This window comes from Carcharodon carcharias, chromosome 12 (assembly GCF_017639515.1).
Source record: "Carcharodon carcharias isolate sCarCar2 chromosome 12, sCarCar2.pri, whole genome shotgun sequence".
NCBI classification, from domain to species: Eukaryota; Metazoa; Chordata; class Chondrichthyes; order Lamniformes; family Lamnidae; genus Carcharodon; species Carcharodon carcharias.
The window spans coordinates 32,022,773-32,044,381 of record NC_054478.1 but is presented as its reverse complement, the minus strand read 5'-3'; the positions used below and the strand labels follow the sequence as shown (position 1 = coordinate 32,044,381).

At 44.1% G+C, this 21,609-nt stretch overlaps 1 protein-coding gene across 7 annotated transcripts in view; it reads left to right on the top strand.

Annotated features, from left to right (window-relative positions):
- Nucleotides 1–1,816: 1,816 nt before the first annotated feature.
- tfcp2l1 (transcription factor CP2-like 1) overlaps nucleotides 1,817–21,609 on the top strand; it is a 54,240-nt gene continuing 34,447 nt past the window's right edge. For 3 of the 7 annotated variants that reach the window (XM_041201752.1, XM_041201755.1, XM_041201750.1), the window contains exons 1-6: nucleotides 1,817–1,997; nucleotides 13,798–13,949; nucleotides 16,196–16,269; nucleotides 17,447–17,564; nucleotides 19,119–19,225; nucleotides 21,105–21,257. In XM_041201752.1, the coding sequence (XP_041057686.1) occupies nucleotides 1,906–1,997; nucleotides 13,798–13,949; nucleotides 16,196–16,269; nucleotides 17,447–17,564; nucleotides 19,119–19,225; nucleotides 21,105–21,257 (696 nt within the window). In that variant the 5' untranslated portion in view covers nucleotides 1,817–1,905. The remainder of the gene's footprint in view (nucleotides 1,998–13,797; nucleotides 13,950–16,195; nucleotides 16,270–17,446; nucleotides 17,565–19,118; nucleotides 19,226–21,104; nucleotides 21,258–21,609) is intronic. The other 4 variants (XM_041201753.1, XM_041201751.1, XM_041201757.1 and 1 more) reach the window with 3 other exon arrangements.

Sequence of the window (21,609 nt, the reverse complement as noted above, 5' to 3'; positions counted from 1 at the left end):
TTTGCCATAATTATACACCATTATATTGGGTGTAATAGACAAGGAATTTGGGGTAACCAAGAATGGAGGAATGTAACATGCAAAGGTTATGCACACCTTCTGAGAATCAAAGTTTTCCCAATGCAAATTGGCTTTCATTAGAAAGGATTATTAGGAAGATTGACATTTCAAGTCCCACACCAGTGACTCGAGCACCAAAATTAAGGTTGACACTCCAGTGCAGTACCGAGGGAGTGCTGCATTGTTGGAGGTGCCATTTTTTGGTTGAGATGTTAAACCAAGTCCCAACCTGCTCTCGGGTGTAGAGACCAATAACCTTGAAAAGGATATTTGAATTTCTAGTGACTGATTGTAAGGATTACACAAGATTTCAAGTTTTAAGACTTTTACTGTAACAAATTAAAAACAAGATTGACTAAACACTTTTTGTGGGCAACTTAAACTCTACAATACACAAAAGTTTCTCCCATTTAATTTTTAACATGACCTAAAATCCCATGCAATGGTTAAATTTTACTCTGTCCCTCAAATGGCCACTTTATTCTCACTGAACCGGTTCAAGGCTCTTCTCTGCTCCCGATGGTCTGCTTCATTTTCCTTTTCCAGCCAGACAACTTCTAATCACAGGACTGACTTTCACTGTGAGGGATACCCTGGAGAATGAGGTGAAGTCTTTTTCAAGTATGGGGTGGATAGATTACGAAACTGTCTACAAACTTTGGGTCTGTGTAAATAGTAAATGAGATAAGCATTGAGATAAGTTAATAGGGTTGGCCAGGACAACAGGCCATCTGTCAACTCTTCAAATAGTTCTTTCAGATTTTTCACAGCACCTGGAGCAAGTGTGTTCAGTTTAACTGAATGGTAACACATCAACAACACAACACTACCAACAGCATTACCACCTGAGCCAGCTGATTTACTATGCATATGGAAGCTTCTTTGCCATGTTCTGTATTATTCCGGGATTGGATTTAAAAGTGCCATGAGCACCAGTATTGTAATGAAATCTAGGTAGGAAATTATTGAAATGATAATGCTCACCAGAACCTGCGGCTTTGGTGCTATTCCCATGTCAAAATGTTTCAGCTTGAAATATGCAGCAAGCCAGCCGAACATGCCAGGGAGGGCTATAAATTAATTTGAGATTCCCAATCCCAGATTATATGGTTCTCCTTCCACCCACCCCAAAACCCAGTCCGGTGCATAACACACACAAAATGTTATAACAAAACTTGCACTTAAATAGGGATTTTAACCCATTTAAAAGCTGCCAAGAGTTAAAATTGGGCCCAGAGTCTCTGTCCAATGAGCCTCCCTCCTCTTGGGTTCGGAACAGCAGCTGGATAAACATCCATTCTTTAAAAATAAAACACCCAGCAATTTGAAAACGCGCATTATTACATGGAGAAAAATTTAAAACACTTGGACTGTGCTCCCGGGTAGACAAACTTGGGATTTCGCAAAGTTGGAACGCCACTGGCTACTTTGTATTTTAAGACAAGATTTTTCTCCCCCCTCGCCGGCTCCTATCTTTTCCTCTATTCGAGTGAAGTGGGTCATACTGTAGCTCATTTTTAAATACATTGATAAACATGCTTTTGTGTCAGTCGGTATTACGTCATGGCAATGCAATACAACAGGGGAGGTGGAAAATCGGAAGTAAGGTGACATTTCAGGTAAATTATGTGAAATGTTGATGCCAGCCTGCGAGAGGCGGGCCAGCACTTGCAGAAAGTGACATGACCTTGACGTCTCCTGGCCAATAAAACGGGCCCGGGAAGCGCGGGGTTGGGGAGGGGAGGGGAGGGGGCAAGAGTCGGTTCGGGATTTAGCGAAGCGTTAGGCTGCAGTCTCAGGCATTGCCCGCCCGCCCGCCTGCCTGTAGATACATCCAGCTCCACAATGTTGTTTTGGCACACGCAGCCCGAACACTTCCACCACCACCAGCAGCAGCAGCAGCAGCACCACCACCACACGGCAACCAGTTACCTTCGGTAAGTGACTGGTCAGGTCAAAGCGAGAGAGAGAAAAAACCAACAGGGAAAAGCGAAAAAGGTTCCCGTGGAGGTTTAGTCAAACTTATTAGGGTAGCTGTGGAATACGTATGTGCGCTGTGCGCGTCTGTCTATGTGTGCATGGGTATGTGTGTGTCTGTGTGTGTGTATATGTGTCTGCAGATTGTGGATTAATTTCCACAGATCCAACCACCGGGGAGGATAGTTCGAACTTTTTTTTTGCGCTTAAAGTTAGATACTTGAAAGGGGGAGGAGGGGGAAGAATTGCAGGGCTGTGGAACCGAAGCAGGGAAGTGGGACTAATTGAACTGTCACGGAATCACAGGCAGCACAGAAACAGGCCCTTCAGCCCATCGTGTCCGTGCCGGCCATCAAGCACCTATTTATTCTAACCCCATTTTCCAGCACTTGACCCTTAGCCCTGTATGCTATGGCACCTCAACTGGTCATCTCAATAATTCTAAAACGTGAGTGTTCCTGCCTCTACCACCCCCTCAGGCAGTGTGTCCCAGACTCCAATCACCCTCTGGGTGAAAAAATCTTTCCTCAAATCCCCTCTAAACCTCCTGCCCGTTACCTTAAATCTATGCCCCCTTGTTATTGACGCATCTGCTAAGGGGAAAGGTTTCTTCCTACCTACCCTATCTATGTCCCTCATAATTTTGTACACCTCTATCAGATACCCCCTCAGCCTTCTCTGCTCTAAGGAAAACAACCCTAGCCTACCCAGTCTCTCTTCATAGCTGAAACGCTCCACTCCAGGCAATATCCTAGTGAATCTCCTCTGCAACCTCCCCAGATTTCTCCTTGAACTAGCACACACAGGATGGGTTGAACAGCCTCTTTCTATGTCAACTTGCTTTTCAGTTTAGAATGGTCACTTCAGTCTTTAGTCATCCTGTGGGTTATTCTCCTCCACTTTCAGTGCTTGCGAAATTAAACAGCCAGAGCAATTAAAAATATCTTAAGACATTGAGCAATGAATATTAGACTGTCTAAAAATTCAAATAGGGACTTTATATTGTGGGAAAACTGAAAGCTGATAAAGGATTGCTCTCTATAATCATGATCTATATACAAGATTATATATTACTGTCCAGTTGCAGAAAATATATTGTTCAAATATTTGTTGCAGCATGACAGGTTCCTATTTCTACTTATATCAAGGAAATTAACTTTGCAAACTATTCCTGGAGTGCACTAATGTAAAGGTTCTGAATTCTCTAGTTTAGATACTGACTAAGAGTTTACGTAATACGGGTTTCCTTCTGTCTTTTCTGCAGGCTAAGGAAAATGTTGAATTCGTTGTTGATATTTCAAGAGTCATTGTACTTTTTTGGGCAATTTTCATTTAATCTGTGTTGATCAGGTACATTTTTCTAAGAGGGGGCGGGGAGAGAAATGGGGATAGGAGTGTACTGTATATTACACAAATGGGCAGGGTCAGACCAGGGTTCACCCTGGTCCCATAGCTTTACTGTTCTACAGTACAGTATTAACTCTCTCCAAACAAAATGGCCTGTACTTTGCCAAACAACTCCCTCTTTCTCTGTACTTTGAGGGTATTTCAATCTGTTGTGCATGAATAATTGGTATGATTTCATGCATGCCATTGGTTTACATTAAGTACAAAATACCTATACCCCTAATTGTCTTATAAACTTCCATGAGATAGCCTGGAATAAGCCTGCCATTGATGGGCCAAATAACCTCCGAGCATTGATACTGAAGATCAGCTCCAGGGATTTTTTTCTCAGCATTGCTTCCTGACCTTGGAAGTTTCTCTTGTTTTTTGGTATTCAGAATTGGATATTCAAGATGCTATCGAACTAGAGCGCTATAAAATGGCCTCTCCTGATCCATATTGTACTATTTTGGCTATGTAGGTTTGGTTAGAAAGTTGTTACTATTCCAGCAGATTGCATTGTTTAAATCAGTGCTCATATCCACTCTGTTTTGTGAAAGTATCAGTTTTTGCATCAGCTGCATTTAGCTAAACTGAAAGATGGTAGCATAAGGTTAAAAATCAGTAAAACCTTAGAATGTGTTCATACTATAGCGTGATCTGTGTGCAGTGGAAGTACCTTGTACTTGGTATAGGATTTATCGTCAATAGGATAATAGAACAAGACTGGCAAACCAACTCACAACAATATGATCTATTTCACAGTGAAAGGATGGATTTGTTCAACCTTGTTCTATCCTTTATAGATTTCAGTGTACAACATTTGTCATAGAACCTGAAATCTGTTGCAACAACTTCATTCATAGAGCAAATGTAACATAGGAAAACATCACAAAGTATTTCACAGGAGTATTATCAAACAAAATTTGACACTGAGCCACTGAAGGATATACTTGGACAGGTGAAGAAAGGCTTGATCAAAGAGAGAGGTTTTAAGGAGCATTTTAAAGGAGAAGAGAGAGGTGGAGAGACAGAGAGGCTCATACAGGGAATTCTGGAATTCAGAGCCATGTCAACTGAAGGCACAATCACCAGAAGTGGAGCAATTTAAAATCAGGGATGTGCAAGAGGCCAGAATGGGAGGAAATGCTGATATCTTGAATGAGATGCCGATATCTCGAAGGGTACTGGTGCTGGAAGAGATGGCAGAGATAGAGGGAGGAGTGAGGTGAAGGAAGGATTTGAAGACAAGGTTGAGAGTTTTAAAACTGAGGCATTGCTTAAACAGGAATCAGTGTAGGTTAGCAAGCACAGGGATGAAGGGTGAATGGGGTTTGGTGCAAATTCAGATCAGCAGAATATATATCAGATCAATTTTTATTGCACTGTAGTCAGACTGCACCTCATTTTACTGTGTCCTGGGGTGACATTAGGATTTTGCTTGATAGGTGAATTAAGATGGGCCAAATGGCATTTCTCACCCTCAATAATCTTGAGATTTAATGCAATATTTGCCTTTGCTCTAAGACCCAGGGGAAGACTTTCAGTTTGTTACGTTCTCAATTTACCTTTTTTGTCTTGTTTAAAGTCACTTTTGCCTGCAGTGATAGGAAGTGATTGGTGATTTGTTTAATTGTCACAAAGGGACATTATCTGGGCTTCCAAATATTAAACAGCGGATAATACTTCACATGGTTAGAGCCAAGCTCAATAGTAAATGTTGCAGCAATGAGACATTTCCCAGGCTGTTTCTTTGGTCAGCTTTATAATAACAGAAAACAAACCATATCTAATTCTAGAATTAAGATTGATTGATGCAGCAGGATCGCAGGTAGAACAGGTTTCTGAAGAGACAGCCTAATGCCGTGCCCTCTGGTCATTATTAACATTCGGACACCCTGAAATGAGACAACAGGTGATTCACAAGGCGGTCTGCACTGGATGTAACAACTTGCCCTCATCACATTCCTCTGAATTTGTTTTGGCTTCTGACAGTGCCTTCCAAATATTAAATATTTTAATCCTTTGCGTTGTACAGCAGCGAGACATGGAGAGAGATACAGCCACACTCAAAAAAAAAAGCGTTGCTCTCGGAGGATTCCCCAAAATGTTCCTTTCAATTTGTGGCCGGTTTTGTGATCAATAGAAAACTGAGTGAATCTAGTTTTGGGGGTTAATGTGGTCAGTAGTTGAGAGCCTTATTAAGATGCCCTGTACTGGGGAAGCCCATTGTGCATTGAGGACGGGGAGGTGAGCAGGGTGACTATCCCTCAGATACGTCGCATGTTCAAAAGCTCCTCCCTGTCCCTCTGCTCAGGATAGTTGCCCATCAACCCCCCCTCCCATCCCCTCTGCCCACATCGCTCTGCACATCATGCAAGATGCTGAAAAGTGAGTCATGGGACTAACTGTTGCATTTTAGACTTACACCTGCGAGAAACCTAACCTTGCAGTAAATGGTGACTGGTACTATGAATGAAGTGTTGCTGATCTCTGTCAGCTGCCGATCATATATGGACAAAGAGCTTGTGAAAGAAGAAATCCATTTGATTCTTGATAGATTCAAATTGTTCCCTGGTTCCCCTCTTGTCCTCATTGCTTCTATTTTGTGCTATATTCCTGAGCTAGAAGACAATCAAATTCATATTTTTAAAAAAACTTTTATGTTTGCAGCTAAAAAGAACTTCCTAATTTTTTTTTTAAAAAAAGAAAACTTTTACATAGGATTATGTAGGATATATGACACAGAAACAGACCATTTGGCCTATCTAAATGCCAGTGTTTTCTCATCTAAATCCACCATCGTAATCATCTATTTCCTTCTCCCTCAAACGCTTGCCTCATTTCCCCTTAAACACATCTGTACTATTTGCTTCATGTGATAGTGAGTTCCACATTCTCACCATTCTTTGGGTGAAGAAGTTTCTTCTGAATTCCCTATTGGATTTCTTGGTGACCGTCTTATATTGATGCTTTCTAGTTGTACTCTTCCCCACAGGAGAAATTATTAGTTGGTGGGGACGGGGGTGGGGGTGAGATTTTTTATGGGGCCTGCAAGAGTGGGAAACACGGTGGGCAGGGTGACTTTAATTAGGCGGCAACTCAAATTTTGCTTTCCCAACAGCGGGTTCAAATGTAGAGATTAATGCAGTGGTGTGCTTGTGGCTGGTCAGGCCTCGCATCAACCATAGCAGCTTCCTACTTGTAATATGTTTGCATGTAGTGAATATTGAATACATTAAAACACTTTATAATTGCGTCCTAGCCTCATGATAAATTCAGTAGAGAATCTTGTGGAACCCCGCAGGCTCGCATTCGTCTAAAGGGTGACGTGCAACAGTTGGCTTTGTGCAGTTGTGTCTGGGGCCTGTGGTTTCCCTTGTTGAGCTCTGGGGCACTAGGGAGGAGAGCAGGAGAACGGTAGCTTGGAATGGACTCTCAGGACTGGCAAGGGTGAGTCAGTGGTGGAGGGGGAGGTATGGAATGGGGTCAGGGACATGGCGGAGTGAAGTGGGAAGGGCCTGGCGTCCTGGGTGTGGTGGGGATGTGTGGGAACAGTAAGTCAAGGTAGGAAAATGAAGGGCCTAAAGGCCGATGCCAGTACTGTGAGTCCATCTCAGTATGTTGGCTGGCAGAGTCCTTACAGGGGTTTGAGCTCACCTACAATATTTCAGTAATCCCCACTGAGCGTGATCTCAGACAATGTCCTTTACTATGCATAGAAAGGAGGGTCAGCTGAGCCAGCAAGTTCAGCCCTGTCCTGCAGAGTGGCGAGTACAACACTGGACACTAACATGAACATTCAATAAAGAGTGAATGCAAAAACACAACATTGTTTCTTCCACAATAAAAGAAATGTCTCCCCTGTAACCATCATTGTGTGCCAACTGTGAGGCGTGCCAGTACCTTTAGCTCCCTGACTAAGCTAGTGTCAACAAATAACAATGATGCACACGTGAATAAAGTGAAACCAATGTAATGTGAATTACTTATAAGTGAAATTTAATATTGATCGACACCTGTGCCACCTTTATGCTCTCAATAAGTCTTATTCTAATTGCAGTGGAGTTGGGCAGGAAAGTTTTGGCCATTTGCCCCCGTTTATCCAGAAAGCCCTTTTATAGCCCGCCTGTAACCTGCTACATTGTCAGCTGATGGGGGGGGGGGGGTGGTTTCACCACTGAAAAGCAGCCCCACCATGTGATTGCATGCATGTTGTGGCATTTTAAATTTCAATAAGAATCGTGTGGGAACCAGCAAAAAGCACGAGTGGATGCGGCGCACACTTCCGGTTCTGCCACTGGGAACGGTAGGCCATGGTTAAAATTCCGCCCGCTATCTCCGTATCCACTCAAAATCTTCCACAATTTTCAAGCTGTCTATTAGGTCACCCCTCTGCATTTTTCACGAGAGAAGCAACCTGGCCTGTCAATCATTTGCTGATATGTATATCAAGGCCAATTATTTTTTTCTATAATAACCCAATAACTCTCCTGTACAGTATATATAATTGGTGGAATATTCTGCACTGAGTCCCTGCTGGAGTGGCAGGATCATTTCTGACCACCCAAGTTGTCCGCCTTGCTGTTGCTCTTTCCCAGAACAAACTAATTATCAATGCACCTCTGGATTCCCCAGTTGTTCAGAGAGGGTTTGCTGGAGTACATGCCTGAGGTAGCAGTGATGGATCTCTATCTAAATGGTCTCCAGTAAGGCTCAGATTGGTAGGAGGTATTGGAGGAAACAATCCATCACGAGGGAGGAAGGGGCTACAGCATGGTTGGAAGGTGTGGAAAGGTTTCCATTCCACCGCCCCCCCCCCCCATCCCCAATTCATGGACTCTCCTCTGGAGGTGATGATACACAAGCAGTGAGGGTATGGAGACTGTAGATGGCATATGGCTTCAAATGGCTATCAGCAGCAGGAGTGTGTTGCCAAGGATTTGGATCTAGTGTCGTAAAAGTTTCATTGGCCTCATGAGGTGGTCAAGGTAAGTGTCCTATAACACTTGGCCAACAGCCATCACTCCCAAAAAGCTCCCGAGCATTCTCCTCCTCTGACTGACATTCCTTGCTCTCACCTACATTCCTTTCTCTGCAACCTCCTCCTCAAATCTCCACCTTAATAAACTTATCCTCTTGCTCCCATTCTTCATAGTCGCCCTCCTCCAATGTCTACTTGTCATCCTCAACCATCAGAGAACTTTTCACATTCCTAACTCTCTGCCTTTTCTCTCATTGCAGGTGAAGAGAGCCCACAACCCCAGAGAGAGGCAGAGAACTAGGGGTGGAGCCATAACCATGGGTAACCATGATGACTCTGACCTCAATGGAGGATGAAACCCTGGATAAGGGCAGGGTGGCAGCAGTGCAGCACATTGGTGATGAAAAGATGAGAGTGGTCCAGAGACCTGGTGACATCATTAGATATCACACTGTCACCAATATATGATATGTCATGATCTGCACATTGCTAACTTGGAGATCTGTTTCACTTATGTTCAACACTAATTCATGTCTTTCACCTCCCACAGATGCTTTGCTGGAACTGTCGGGGCAATGACGGAGGAGCTCAAGGAGTCCTCCGAGGAGGACCAACACTCAGAGGATGCACCACCAAATGACTCTGCACACCTTCCAGCAGCATAGATACACTCACCTCAGTCAGCTGGGCATCATAGATAGATAGTGTGTATCTAGTGGCACAAGCTAAGGAGCACATCACACAGGAGCCAGTGATGGAGACAGGGACAGTAATGGAGAGTTCCTGTCAGAGGACGCAGGGGATGTTCTCCAAAAGGAGACTTGCTGATACTGGGAGGGGCAGTTTTCGTGAGGGTCATGATGGGAAGTGTACAAAACTGTAAATACACTTCTCAAGTGAAGCGATTGCAGGCTTCTTGGACAGACACAATAGCACTTCAGGATGTTCCCCCTCCTCATCCACCACCTTCTTCTCCAAGCTCTGTTCAGCGAGTTGCAGATGCTGAGCCTCAGGGGCCGCACACTAAATGGGGTACTTGTGAAGCAGCAATCGGAAATGTTTGAGTATCTTTCAAAATTCCCAGAGTTATTTTGCAACCTTGCAAAGTAAATGGGAGAGCCCATCTTTATCATGAGCAGTGCAATACCTCAGATGTTTGCACTGATGACTGTTTCCAATGATATTGTCGATCTCATGGAGAGTCATACACAACAGGGCACTGAGTGCTGGTTGGTCCACACTGATGGTCTGCACACCACGGCTGCCAGTTTACAGGATGTTGATCAAAGCCTCACCTTGATGGTGGAACCCGAGACTGACATGCAGCCAAGTGCAGTCCCACTCTTGGTTAGCAGGTGGGCTCTGAGAGGGAAGGTGGAGACAGGGATGATGGATGTGAGGGCTTTTCTTATGGGGCCCCCTATTGGCCTTTACCTTCTCCTCGTCCCTTGACAGAACCACACACATGTTCTGCCTCGATGACCAAGTCTGCCCCTGCACAAATGGCAGTCTTTGGCAGGACTCTTATGGCTTCCACAACCCAGAGGATGTCCTCCAAAAGGAGACTTGCTGATACTGGGAGGGGCAGTTTTCATAAGGGTTATGATGGGAAGTGTACAAAACTGTAAGTGCACTTCTCAAGTGAAGCGATTGCTGTCTTCTCGGACAGACACAATAGCACTTCAGGATGTTCCCCCTCCTCATCCACCACCTTCTTCTGCCCCTCCTTTGAGGATGCAAGGCACTCTCCACCTTCCTCTGGAACCAGTTCCACTCCACTGCAATACAATGTTGTACAGGGTACAGTGCACCACAACTCAGGGAGACCCTCGGGGCATACTGCAGGGCAGCTCCACATTGGTCAAGGCAGAGGAACCTTGTTTTGAGCAGGCCAATGTCTTGGTGGTGTTGGAGGTAGGATAGTCACATGGGTGCAGCCTATAACCCTTTGGACCCATGGAAACCCGGCAGGCGGCGAAGCCTGCCAGCCCTCGGGGTTTGACTGGCCTTGTCCAGCTGGAAGCCCTCACAATCAAGGCATCGATAACTGGGCTCATGTGGTTGTGGGCTACAGATTGAGAGATCCTACTTAGGTCAAGAACTAACCTCTGGAATGATGCAGGGATGAAAAAATTGAGGGCTGAGGTCACCTTGTTGGTCATGGGCAGTGGGTTGACCACCTGCTGCTCCTGGGCGGAGATCTGCTTCCAAGAAGCTGCAGAGGCCTGCGACTGTCTGCCACAAGAACCTGAGCCCTTGGAGGCGTTTCAGAGAAAGCGAGGAAGCTGACCCTTGACCTATACCCCCTTGTGTTGTAGATCTCATCTCCTTTGAGGTGAAGCCCTATGTTCAGCCCTTCTGTTCCATGGAGGTGCCTGTCAATGTGTAGAAGGCAGCTGGCCTTGTTGCAGGAGCTGAGGGACCTGGGTGCATATATGCATAGATCATTGAAGGTGACAGGACAGGACAGGTGGAGAGAGCAGTTGTTAAAGCATACAGTATCCTAGGCTTTATTAATAGTGTCATAGAGTGCAAGAGCAAGGAGGTTATGCTGAATTTATATAAGACACTAGTTAGACCCCAGTTGGAGTATTGTGTACAGTTCTGGGCACCACACTTTAGGAGGGATGTGATCGTCTTGGAGAGAGTGCAGAAGAAGTTTACAAGACTGGTTCCAGGGATGAGAAACTTCAGTTATGAAGATAGATTGGAGAGGTTGGGTCTGTTCTCCTGGGGGGCCGAGAAGAATAAGAGGAGATTTGATAGAGGTGTTCAAAACCATGAGAGGGTTGGACAGTGTAGATAGGAGGAAGCTGTTCCCGCTCATAAAAAGATCGAGAACGAGAGGGCACAGATTTAAAGTGATTTGCAAAGGAAGCAAATGTGATGTGAGAAAAAACTTTTACACACAGCAAGTGGTTTGGATATGAAATGCACCGCCTGTAAGTGTGGTGGAGGCAGGTTCAATCGAATCATTCAAGTGGGCATGAGATGATTATTTAAATAGAACCAATGTGCAAGGGTTACGGGGAAAAGGCAGGAAAATGGCATTGAGTCATGCTGCTCATTCAGAGAGCTAGTGCAGACACGATGGGCTGAATGGCCTCCTCCTGCACCATAACAATTCTGTGATTCTGCTGCTGTATTTGCTGAGCTAGAGGTCACTGCACCTTGTCCTGTTGCTCAGAGACTCATCCAACTTCTGAATAGATAGACCCAAGCCACAGCAAAGTCTCACAGGCAACAAAGTGAGATTACCCTCGAGTGGTATTCAAGGCCCCTGATATAAGTTGTTGTTCCCAATGAGATTAGTGATTTTAGATGGAAAGAACTGTTCCTGTCAGTGGAAAGGCCTTCACTGTGGCTGACCACAGTTTTGCCAGTTTCATCCTTTATGCTGCTCATGCCAGCTCAGTTTCACTCTGTGATGAATTCCCACTGTGTACTCACCATTCTCCGACCTGGTGATGGGTTGCAGCCACAGTGTGGAACCCGTATGCTGCTGGGGAAGAAGGATTCCATTATTAAAAAGGGCTCTTAATTGCTCAAATGCTTTCCTGCTGGAGTCACAACCTGCCCCGGGGAAAGCTGGAAGAGGGAATGATCACAGGGGATCCTGACCCAAGGTCAGTTTCCGGGGCCTTTCCATTCCGCATGCTCGAGAAGCTGCTTCCGCCTATTTGGGAAAGTTCTGCCCAATGACTTCATGTGGAATTTGGGACAGGGATGAAGTGTATTTACATGTGAAACATCAACAATAAAGAGAAAAAGGGGTTTTACACACTTGAGGGTGGGGAGAGGTGGGTGGGGGGTGTGGGGTGTGAAGGGACAAGCTCACAGTTTCAGGTTTCACAATGACTCCTAAGTTTGGACAATGCCCTGACCACTAAGTAACTTGGTAAATGTAGATGAATAATTAATAGCTGATGCTAATCCCGGTTGGAAATGTAACTGGAAAATGGTTTCAGCTGCCATCAAAACTAAAAAGCAGGAAAGAGCTCATTTTTTTAAAGCCTAAGCTCAACAATGTTATAAAGGCACTAAATGAGCAGCAACAGAAGAAGACTTGCATTTATATAGCTTCTTTCATTACCACAGGATGTCCTAAAGCATTTTACAAACGATTAGATACATTTGAAGTGTGGTCACTGTTGTAATGTCGGAAACACAGCAGCCAGTTTACGTACAGCAAGCTCCCACAAACAACAATGTGATAGTGACCAGATAATCTTTTTTGTGTGATGTTGATTGAGGAGCAATTATTGGCCAGGACACCAGAGATAACTCCACTGCTCTTCTTTGCATTAGAGCCATGCAATCTTTTAAGTCTACCAGAGAGGGCTTGGTTTAGTGTCTCATCTGAACTACGGCACCTCTGACAGTGCAGCGCTCTCCCAATACTCCACAGGAGCCTCAGCCTTCACCTTTGTGCTCAAGTCCTGCAAGGGGACTTGAAACCACAACTAGAGGTGAGAGTGCTACCAACTGAGCCATGGCTGACAGAAGCAATATACCCTCTTTTTTTTGTAGTAGCCAGACTGCTTCGAGGGAACATTGATAGAAACATTGGTTTTCTAGTCCAGAATGCTGTCAAAATCTCTCATTCACTGTCTTGTAATTCTCCTGGGTTTCTCTATTTGCTATTCAATGAAGCCTTTGTGTCTGTGCAGCAAATGTAGCTTTTTGGACTTTGACATGTTTATCATCTAGTGTTTGAAATGTGTAACTGTTGTTTGGGGAAAAAAGTAGCAAAAACTAAAAATGATCTTATAGGCTTTTTCCATATTATCTGAACAATGAGCGACATATTGCTGTACATAGAATTACATCAGATTTAATGCCCAGAAAACGACCATTCAGCTCAACAGCTATTGTCGGTGGTTATTTGTCAGCTTCACACAAGCCTTCTCCTACCTTACTTCATGTAACTCTGTCAACTTAATTGAGAATCCAACAAATCTATAAGAATGTGTTTTCTTGTATTTTGTTCCTCAGCTCTTGTTCTACAAGTATTTAGGGTGGATGTGTGTTCTTATTCCGTGACACATCCTGAGGCTAGACAACAACTCAACGTTGATATTAAATTAGGGCTGACCTTAAGTGCTAGCAAAATAATACTAAATGAAGGGGTGTCTGGATTTGACCATCATTAGCGAGATATTATATCTTCGATGTATGCAACTCTTGGCAAACCCTCAAGTCAGTCTTGAAATTCATTATGAAAACCAGCCCACTGTTACCAGTTGTGATGTTAAAGTGTAAAATGGTCCTTATTTTCAACCTAGTAACATTTGCCTTTGTCCTTTTGTTGACTACAATATGAAAATTGGTGTGTAGTGAGCTTAGATTGAGCTTTCTGCAGCTGATGAATACCTGTTGTTCCATTTCAGTGATGTCCTGACATTTCCAGTATTTAAACATGAGGAGTCTAGCCTCCCTCCAGGAAATGGTGCCAAACTGCTCCCATTCCAGTATGTGCTCTGTGCAGCCACATCTCCTGCTGTCAAACTCCATGAAGAAACACTGACTTATCTCAACCAAGGTATCAAAGTTGAGAGTTGCCTTTGTTTATTTTCCCCTCTCCATTATTCCCTAATCTCTCCTTTCAAGTTGGCTCTCTTTCACCACATTTTTTTGCAGGAATACTTAGCTTGCGAATATCTCCGTGACGGTGTTCCTATTTCCTAAGTTTGAATGGGGGTCGAGCTGATCTGTTTTCTCCCCACGTTCACCCTGTTCCTGTGCAGCAATCTCAAGAGAATTCACTGCAGCATGTTGAATGCAGTGGGTAACGTGTGACTTGTCCATTGATCACCCAGTACAATCTCTTAACGCCTTGGACTCCCAGCAAATTCATGAAACATCTCTTCTAGTTAGCTCTCACCATCTGGACCATTTTGCCAAGATGTACACTGTTTAAATGTGGGTGGGGTGTAAGTGAAATGGGGTTTTGGGTAGGGAAGCTACAAACTCCCTGGTGGTTTAGCCATTATGAAAATTTGTAAGTTTTGAAACAGCCATGTGAAATGTTTCTATTTACCTGCATGCTGCCCATTGTAATTCTGGCATCTGTTTTCTATTGACAATTGGATCATTGAACATTGGAGTAATGTTCAATTTGCCTGGGGATGTCCAAATCAACAAATTAACAGAAATGTTGAATTTTGATATCTACTGGGTTAAAAGCTGGGGGTTGAAGCAGCTGTGTTTAAAACCAAACACAAATTCTGGGAGCATCAAGTCCTGTCTGAGGTGTACAAAGAATTAAGTAGGTGAGTGTAAAAAGAAACTGAGCTATAATAGAACTCTTGATTTCAAGACCCATTCAGTTCGAACAAAATGCATTCTTATAAAAGTTAATTGACTAATGTTATGACGTGGCAGATGATGTGCGCCAGGCAGATTAAATCCACGAGGGAAACTTGATAACACGGTCACAACTGTTTTGCAATTTGTATTTTATTTCAAGACGTGTGCCCTGAATTCAGAAGTAATAAGTCTACCACGACTTCAGAAATTTTTAGAAAACTAAATTAAACATTTCTTAACAAAAGAAAAGATTTCAAGCACATACATAGGTCTACAAATTGCTACTATAATAACTCCTAAAACCCCTAATTAATCTGGTTCCCAGTTACACCTCTGTTAAGGCAACAGTAAAAACAAATGGATTTAAACAGATCCAGGCAAAGTATCACAATACTTTGAACAATGAGTTTCAAAGTGAGGTTTCTCTGCTTCAGTTCCTGTAGACAGCAGGTTGATGCACAGAAGCTGGAGGCTTTTCACACTTATTAGATCTCAGAATGCCTTCTCTTACACATAGCCTCATTTCCTTTATACTTGTTTCTCCCTTTTTAATGCAAATTCCATTGTTCCAATATGTCTTCTCATTATATAAATCTTTCATAATGCTAATTTTATCAATAACATTTGGGGAAAATAAACACATTGTTTGGTTTAGCTTCTTCTAGCTAAGTGTAACATCTTCCCATCTCTTTGAAATTCAAACTAACCTAATTTATCTAAAAATGCAAATGCCCCTTACACCTCACATTCTAAAACTTCAGCCATGTTTACGTATTTAGCATTTCAAACCGAGCTTCTTGTTAAGAACTCAAAGCCTCCAGACCAGCTGTCTGTAATTCAATTAAGTCCCCCCCCACACACATACACACAGAGAAACTAATCCAAACCCCGCTATTAACCCACTTTTACAATAAATCACAATAATATTATGAAAATGTCTCCTTGTTCTGTAATCTTTGAGTCTGTGTGGCAGTATCTACAGCATTGGAGAAAGTTCTAGAACATCTGGCATAAAAGCGGAGTTGAATCCAGTAAGCAGGCTACTGCAGGACAGCCATATGTTAACACTGGGTATGAACCTCCAGGTGAGGTAAAGCTTTTGGATAACAATATACCTGTCTGTTGGAACACCTGAAATACCATTTTGAGAGAAGGACAGAAAAGACTGAACTAACCCCACCCCAAGAAAAAAACCACAACATTAATGAATGTGAAATCTATTTTCACTTGTGGACACCTACACATTCACATCCAATCCAATCCAAGATCTGTGAACTAACTGCAAATGAGCAAAATGGATAAATCCTGATAACTCTATTTTTGTGCTTAATTAAATTGAATTATCCAGCAATTTGATTTGCCTAACAGAAAAGTGGAACATGTAAAGCTTAAATAATTTGAGTTATCGCATAACTTGAATTACGCCATTTCTAACTAAGGGGTAGAGTGTACCAACATTTTGTTTTTTTTATCAACTAGGTCAATCTTACGAAATCCGTATGTTTGAAAACAGAAAACCAGACAGTCAGGAAATAATTGACAAATTTATAAAGGTAAGAGTTTGTAAGATGAGAGGCGTCCATCCACATCTGGAGAGTGCAGATCCTCCAAAGGTGTTGACAAGAAATCCTAAAGCAAATTGTCTGCCTGCTGTTCCTGGCAGAAATACATCATTGCACAATACAGCCCAAGTGATGGGATGTAGGAAATGTCCAGAGAATCTCACTTCTAAATCCCACTGTTTCCTATTCATAATTTTATAAAACGGTATACTTCCATAAATCGAAGAGATCCAGCAAAATAATTGAGGGACATTGAGAAGGACAGGCAAATATAAGCCATGCTAGTAAAAACGTAGAGAATATAGGACAGACTTTTACAGTTCCCTGCTGGTGGGTTTGCAGATGGGGAGGCTGTAAAATTCCTTGGGTAGCCTTCCTGTACCCTCCTGTCACGACCTGTCTGCAACTTTACGAGGAGTGGATGAGGCCTAGGCAGCCCGTTGCAATTGAGGCCCTTTTGGTAGCCAGTTATTGGCCATTTAAGGACTGTTTCCTGCCCAGCTTCAATTTTGAGGCTGGCAAGAGGAGTTCAGAGGTTGGAGGAGAGCTTGGCAGGTCACCCGCCTTGGGTAGGAAGGGGGCACGCCTCCCTCAAAAGCCCCTTTTCCACATCAAGTGTGTCCCCCCCAACCTGCAAGGTCTACCCCCAATGGGTGCTCCCCCCACCCACCACCCTCTCCATCAAGAACCCCAGTCCCCTCACCCTATCCCCCTGGACCTTCACCTCCCCTCCCCACTGTAAGACCTCCCAATGCTTACCTGGTCCTGGAATTAGAATCTGGGGACTGCTTGTAGTCCCAGCTCTGGCCACTGCTGCCACTGGCAGCTCTTGGATGGCGGGTCTTCCGCCTGAGCGAAGGGCAGAAGCCCCAGCTCCAGTCAATTATCGCTCCTTGGACCATGAAATAGCTGAGGGGCTGCTGTAAGCAGTGGGGATGTGATCCCCACTGACTCTTCGGTGGGGGGGGGGGTTGGGGAGGGTGTGGGGGGGGGGGGGGGGGGTAGGGGGATTCCCCGCCGTCTGGAAAGCCCTGCTCATAATTCCAAAAACTGGACGACAGCCTCTCTGTGTGTATATGGGTGTGTGTGTGTGTGTTCTCCGTTTTGCTGGCTGTTTACAATGCTGCAGAATTCCCAATCATTTGTGATAACTCCCGGTTAATTGTAGGTTGTCTTGCAGAGCATTATCCGTGTGGTTTTCCATGATCGCCGTTTGCAGTACACAGAGCACCAGCAGCTGGAGGGCTGGAGATGGAGTCGGCCGGGAGATCGCATCCTGGACATGGGTGAGCAGGTTTTATTTTGTTCCGTTGGCTCAAAGATAATCGACGGACCAAGCCTGGGAAACCACTACAGCTGCTTGTAGCGGGCCGAATGCATGAGCTGGTTGTGACTTCTTGTTTACTAATCTAATCCTGTATTAACATGATTAATTTAACCTGATTCGAAATCGGCTGTTTGGGAGAAGACAGAGTGGATGATTGCTTCTCAGACTGGAGGTCTGTGACTAGTGGTGTGCCTCAGGGATCTGTGCTGGGACCATTGTTGTTTGTTGTCTAGATCAATGATTTGGATGATAATGTGGGTAAATTGGATCAGCAAGTTTGCTGATGACATTAAGATTGGAGGCGTTGTGGACAGCGAGAAAGGCTTTCAAAGCTTGCAGAGGGATCTGGACCAACTGGAAAAATGGGCCAGAAAATGGCAGATGGAATTTAATGCAGAAAAGTGTGAGGTGTTGCATTTTGGAAGGACAAACCAAGGTAGGACATACACAGTAAATGGTAGGGCACTGAGGAGTGCGGAGGAACAAAGGGATCAGGGAGTTCAGATACATAATTCCCTGAAAGTGGCGTCACAGGTAGACAGGGTTGTAAAGAAAGCTTTTGGCATACTGGCCTTCATAAATCAAAGTATTGAGTATAGGAGTTGGGATGTTATGGTGAGGTTGTATAAGACATTGGTGAGGTCAACTTTGGAGTATTGTGTGCAGTTCTGGTCACCTAACTACAGGAAGGATATCAGTAAGATTGAAAGAGTGCAGAGAAGATTTACTAGGATGTTGCCGGGTCTTAAGGATTTGAGTTACAGGGAAAGATTAAACAGGTTAGGACTTTATTCCTTGGAGCGTAGAAGGATGAGGGGAGGTATGATAGAAGTTAACAAATTATGAGGGGTATAACAAAGTAAATGCGAGTAGGCTCTTTCCACTTAGATTAGGAGCGATAAACATGAGAGGACATGGTTTTAGGGTGAAAGGGGAAAGGTTTAGGGGGAACATTAGGGGGAACTTCTTCACTCAGAGAGTGGTGAGAGTGTGGAACGAGCTGCCATCTGACGTGGTAAATGCGGGCTCACTCTTAAGCTTTAAGAATAAATTGGATAGATACATGGATGGGAGAGGTCTGGAGGGTTCTGGACTGGGTGCAGGTCAGTGGGATTAGCGGAATAATATTTTGGCACAGACTAAAAGGGCCGAATGGCCTGTTTTCTGTGCTGTAGTGTTCTATGGTTCTATGGTTCTGAATGGTAAGCTATCGCAACACTAACATTTAGACATTTCAAGGGCCTACTGTCCTACAGTAGTTTTGAATATTTATCTGGAAAGGGGCAGATATGCTAATTGCCAGTTAATGTTTGTTAGGGATTTGTTATACCACTTTAGTGCCTGACCTGAGGCTGAGGACTTGTTGCATTAAATCCTAGCTGGTCCCTGCACAAACATTTTTTGTGCAAGCTGTTTTTATTTGGCATGGCGTGGGATAGAAAGGAATACATCCTTTGTCCCCCTGCCCATGAAACCCATCTTCAAAATGATAATAAGATGTAACTTTTCACAGACATACCCTTGTCAGTTGGTATCGTGGACCCTCGAGCAAACCCAACACAGCTAAACACAATTGAGTTTCTTTGGGATCCGACCAAAAGGACTTCTGTTTTCGTTCAGGTAAAATGATTACCTTACTGCTACAGTGTTGTATCACAGTCTCTAATAAAATGAAGAGTAGAGAGAGGAGAAAAAGGAGCAGCTCTGGCCTCTCTCTTCTTGCTTTAAGTTTATTAATTTGACGCGGAGTCTTTGAGCTCTGAAATCACATCATTCAGTTAGCCTGTCAACACAAGTGACACCTACGCCTTGCTCTGTTTCTTTTAAAACCCTGGATCATGTTCAGTTCCCTTCGCATCTCCTCAGATATTGAAGGAGTCCGTGTCCTCCTGCAGCAAGACCTGGACTACGTTCAGGCTTACTGCTGCTAACTGGCAAGCAGCATTCACACCATACAATGAGCATCTCTAACAAGAGAGTGTATAACCAGCTCCCCTTGATATTTAATAACATTACTATCACTGAATCCTTCACCATCAACGTCCTGGGGGTTACCATTGATCAGAAACTGAATTGGACCAGCCATATAAATACTGTGGCAACAAAAGTAAATAAGAGGCTGGAATTCTGTGGCGAGTAACTCACTTCCTGACTCCCCAAGGCCTGTCCACTATATACAAGGCACAAGTCAGAAGTTTGATGGAATACTTTCTACTTCCCTGGATGCGTGCAGCTCCGACAACACTCAAGAAGCTCGAAACCATCCAGGACAAAGCAGCCCACTTAATTGGCACCACATCCACGAACATTCACTCCCTTCACCACCGACACACAGGGCAGAATTTTCTGTCTGTTGGGTGAGTGGGGCCGACTCAATCTCTGGCGGGTGGGGGAGGGGGATTCCCCAAAAGCGAGAGTGCGCTCCTTTGTGTATGCGCACGAAAGAGCGCACATCTCCCTGAGGCTAAGTGCTGCCTCAGGGAGATCGCTGACAGCTGTGTAAACTTTAAAAATAGAAAAATAATAAAATCCTTAACATGTCCCCCTCATGTGACAATGTCACAGGAGATGGGACATGTTAATAAATTTCACTGGAACTTTAATAAACTTTTTTAAACCCTACATGAAACCTCATCCCACCGGTGGATGAGGTTTCATGTTTTTTCAGAAACCCGCTGGGGCTCCTGGCCTGCCTGCCAGCCTTAAGGTTGGACGGGCAGGTCCTTTAATTATTTTAATTGGCCATTGACAGTCGGTGGGCGGACAGCTGATACTGCTGTGCCCCCGCCTTCCTGAAAATTTAAATGGGGCAGGTTTCCCCCCCCCATGTCATCCCGCGTCATTTTGCCGTTGGCGAGCAGGCCCCGCCCCCTACTCGCCAACGGCAAAATCCGGCCCACTTTGGGAGCAGTGTGTACCATCTACAAGATGCACTGCAGCAACTCATCAAGGATCTTTCGACAGCATTTTCCAAGCCCACAACCTACTGAAGATAAAGGACAGCAGGTGGATAGGAGCACTATCACATGCAAGTTCCCTTCCAAGTCAAACACCATCCTGACTTAGAACTGTATCGCCGTTCCTTCACTGTCACAGGGTCAAAAATCTGGAACTCCCTCCCTAACAGCACTGTGGGTGTACCTACAACAAATGGACTGCAGCGGTTCAAGAAGGCAGCTCACCACCACCTTCTCAAGGGCAATTAGGGATGGGTAATATGTGCCAATCCAACCTGTGATACCCATATCCCATGATGAAGTTAAAACTTTTCTTCTGTCTGCTGTCTCTTCCTCTTTGAAAAGAAGGCCAATACTGAGCCTCTGCTCGTGATTTGGCCGCAAGTTTCAGATTCACCCTCATCACTTCTGTCTAAGTCCTGCTGGTGTATCTGTGTCCAAAAGTAGACATCCTGAACTGAATGCAATATCCAGGATGTGGCCTCGCCAATGATTAATAAAAGACAGAGAAATTTTTTAAATGTTTCAAATATTTATTTTAGGTTCATTGTATCAGTACTGAGTTTACCCCCCGGAAACATGGTGGGGAGAAGGGAGTTCCATTCAGGATTCAGATTGACACGTTCAAACAAAATGAGATTGGTGAATATACAGAACATCTGCATTCCGCAAGTTGCCAGATTAAAGTGTTCAAGGTATGGGCTAAGTCATTTACTGCTCGTCAAGGGCTAATTGTGAATATTGAAGGTGATAGTCAGAACTGTTTGATGATCAGCTGAAATCGAACTCATTTTTGAATCAACTCTTCACATCTTGCTCCTCTTTTGTACTGGAGGCATTCATATTAATCAAAAACAAAAACAGAATTACCTGGAAAAACTCAGCAGGTCTGGCAGCATCGGCGGAGAAGAAAAGAGTTGACGTTTCGAGTCCTCATGACCCTTCGACAGAACTGTTCTGTCGAAGGGTCATGAGGACTCGAAACGTCAACTCTTTTCTTCTCCGCCGATGCTGCCAGACCTGCTGAGTTTTTCCAGGTAATTCTGT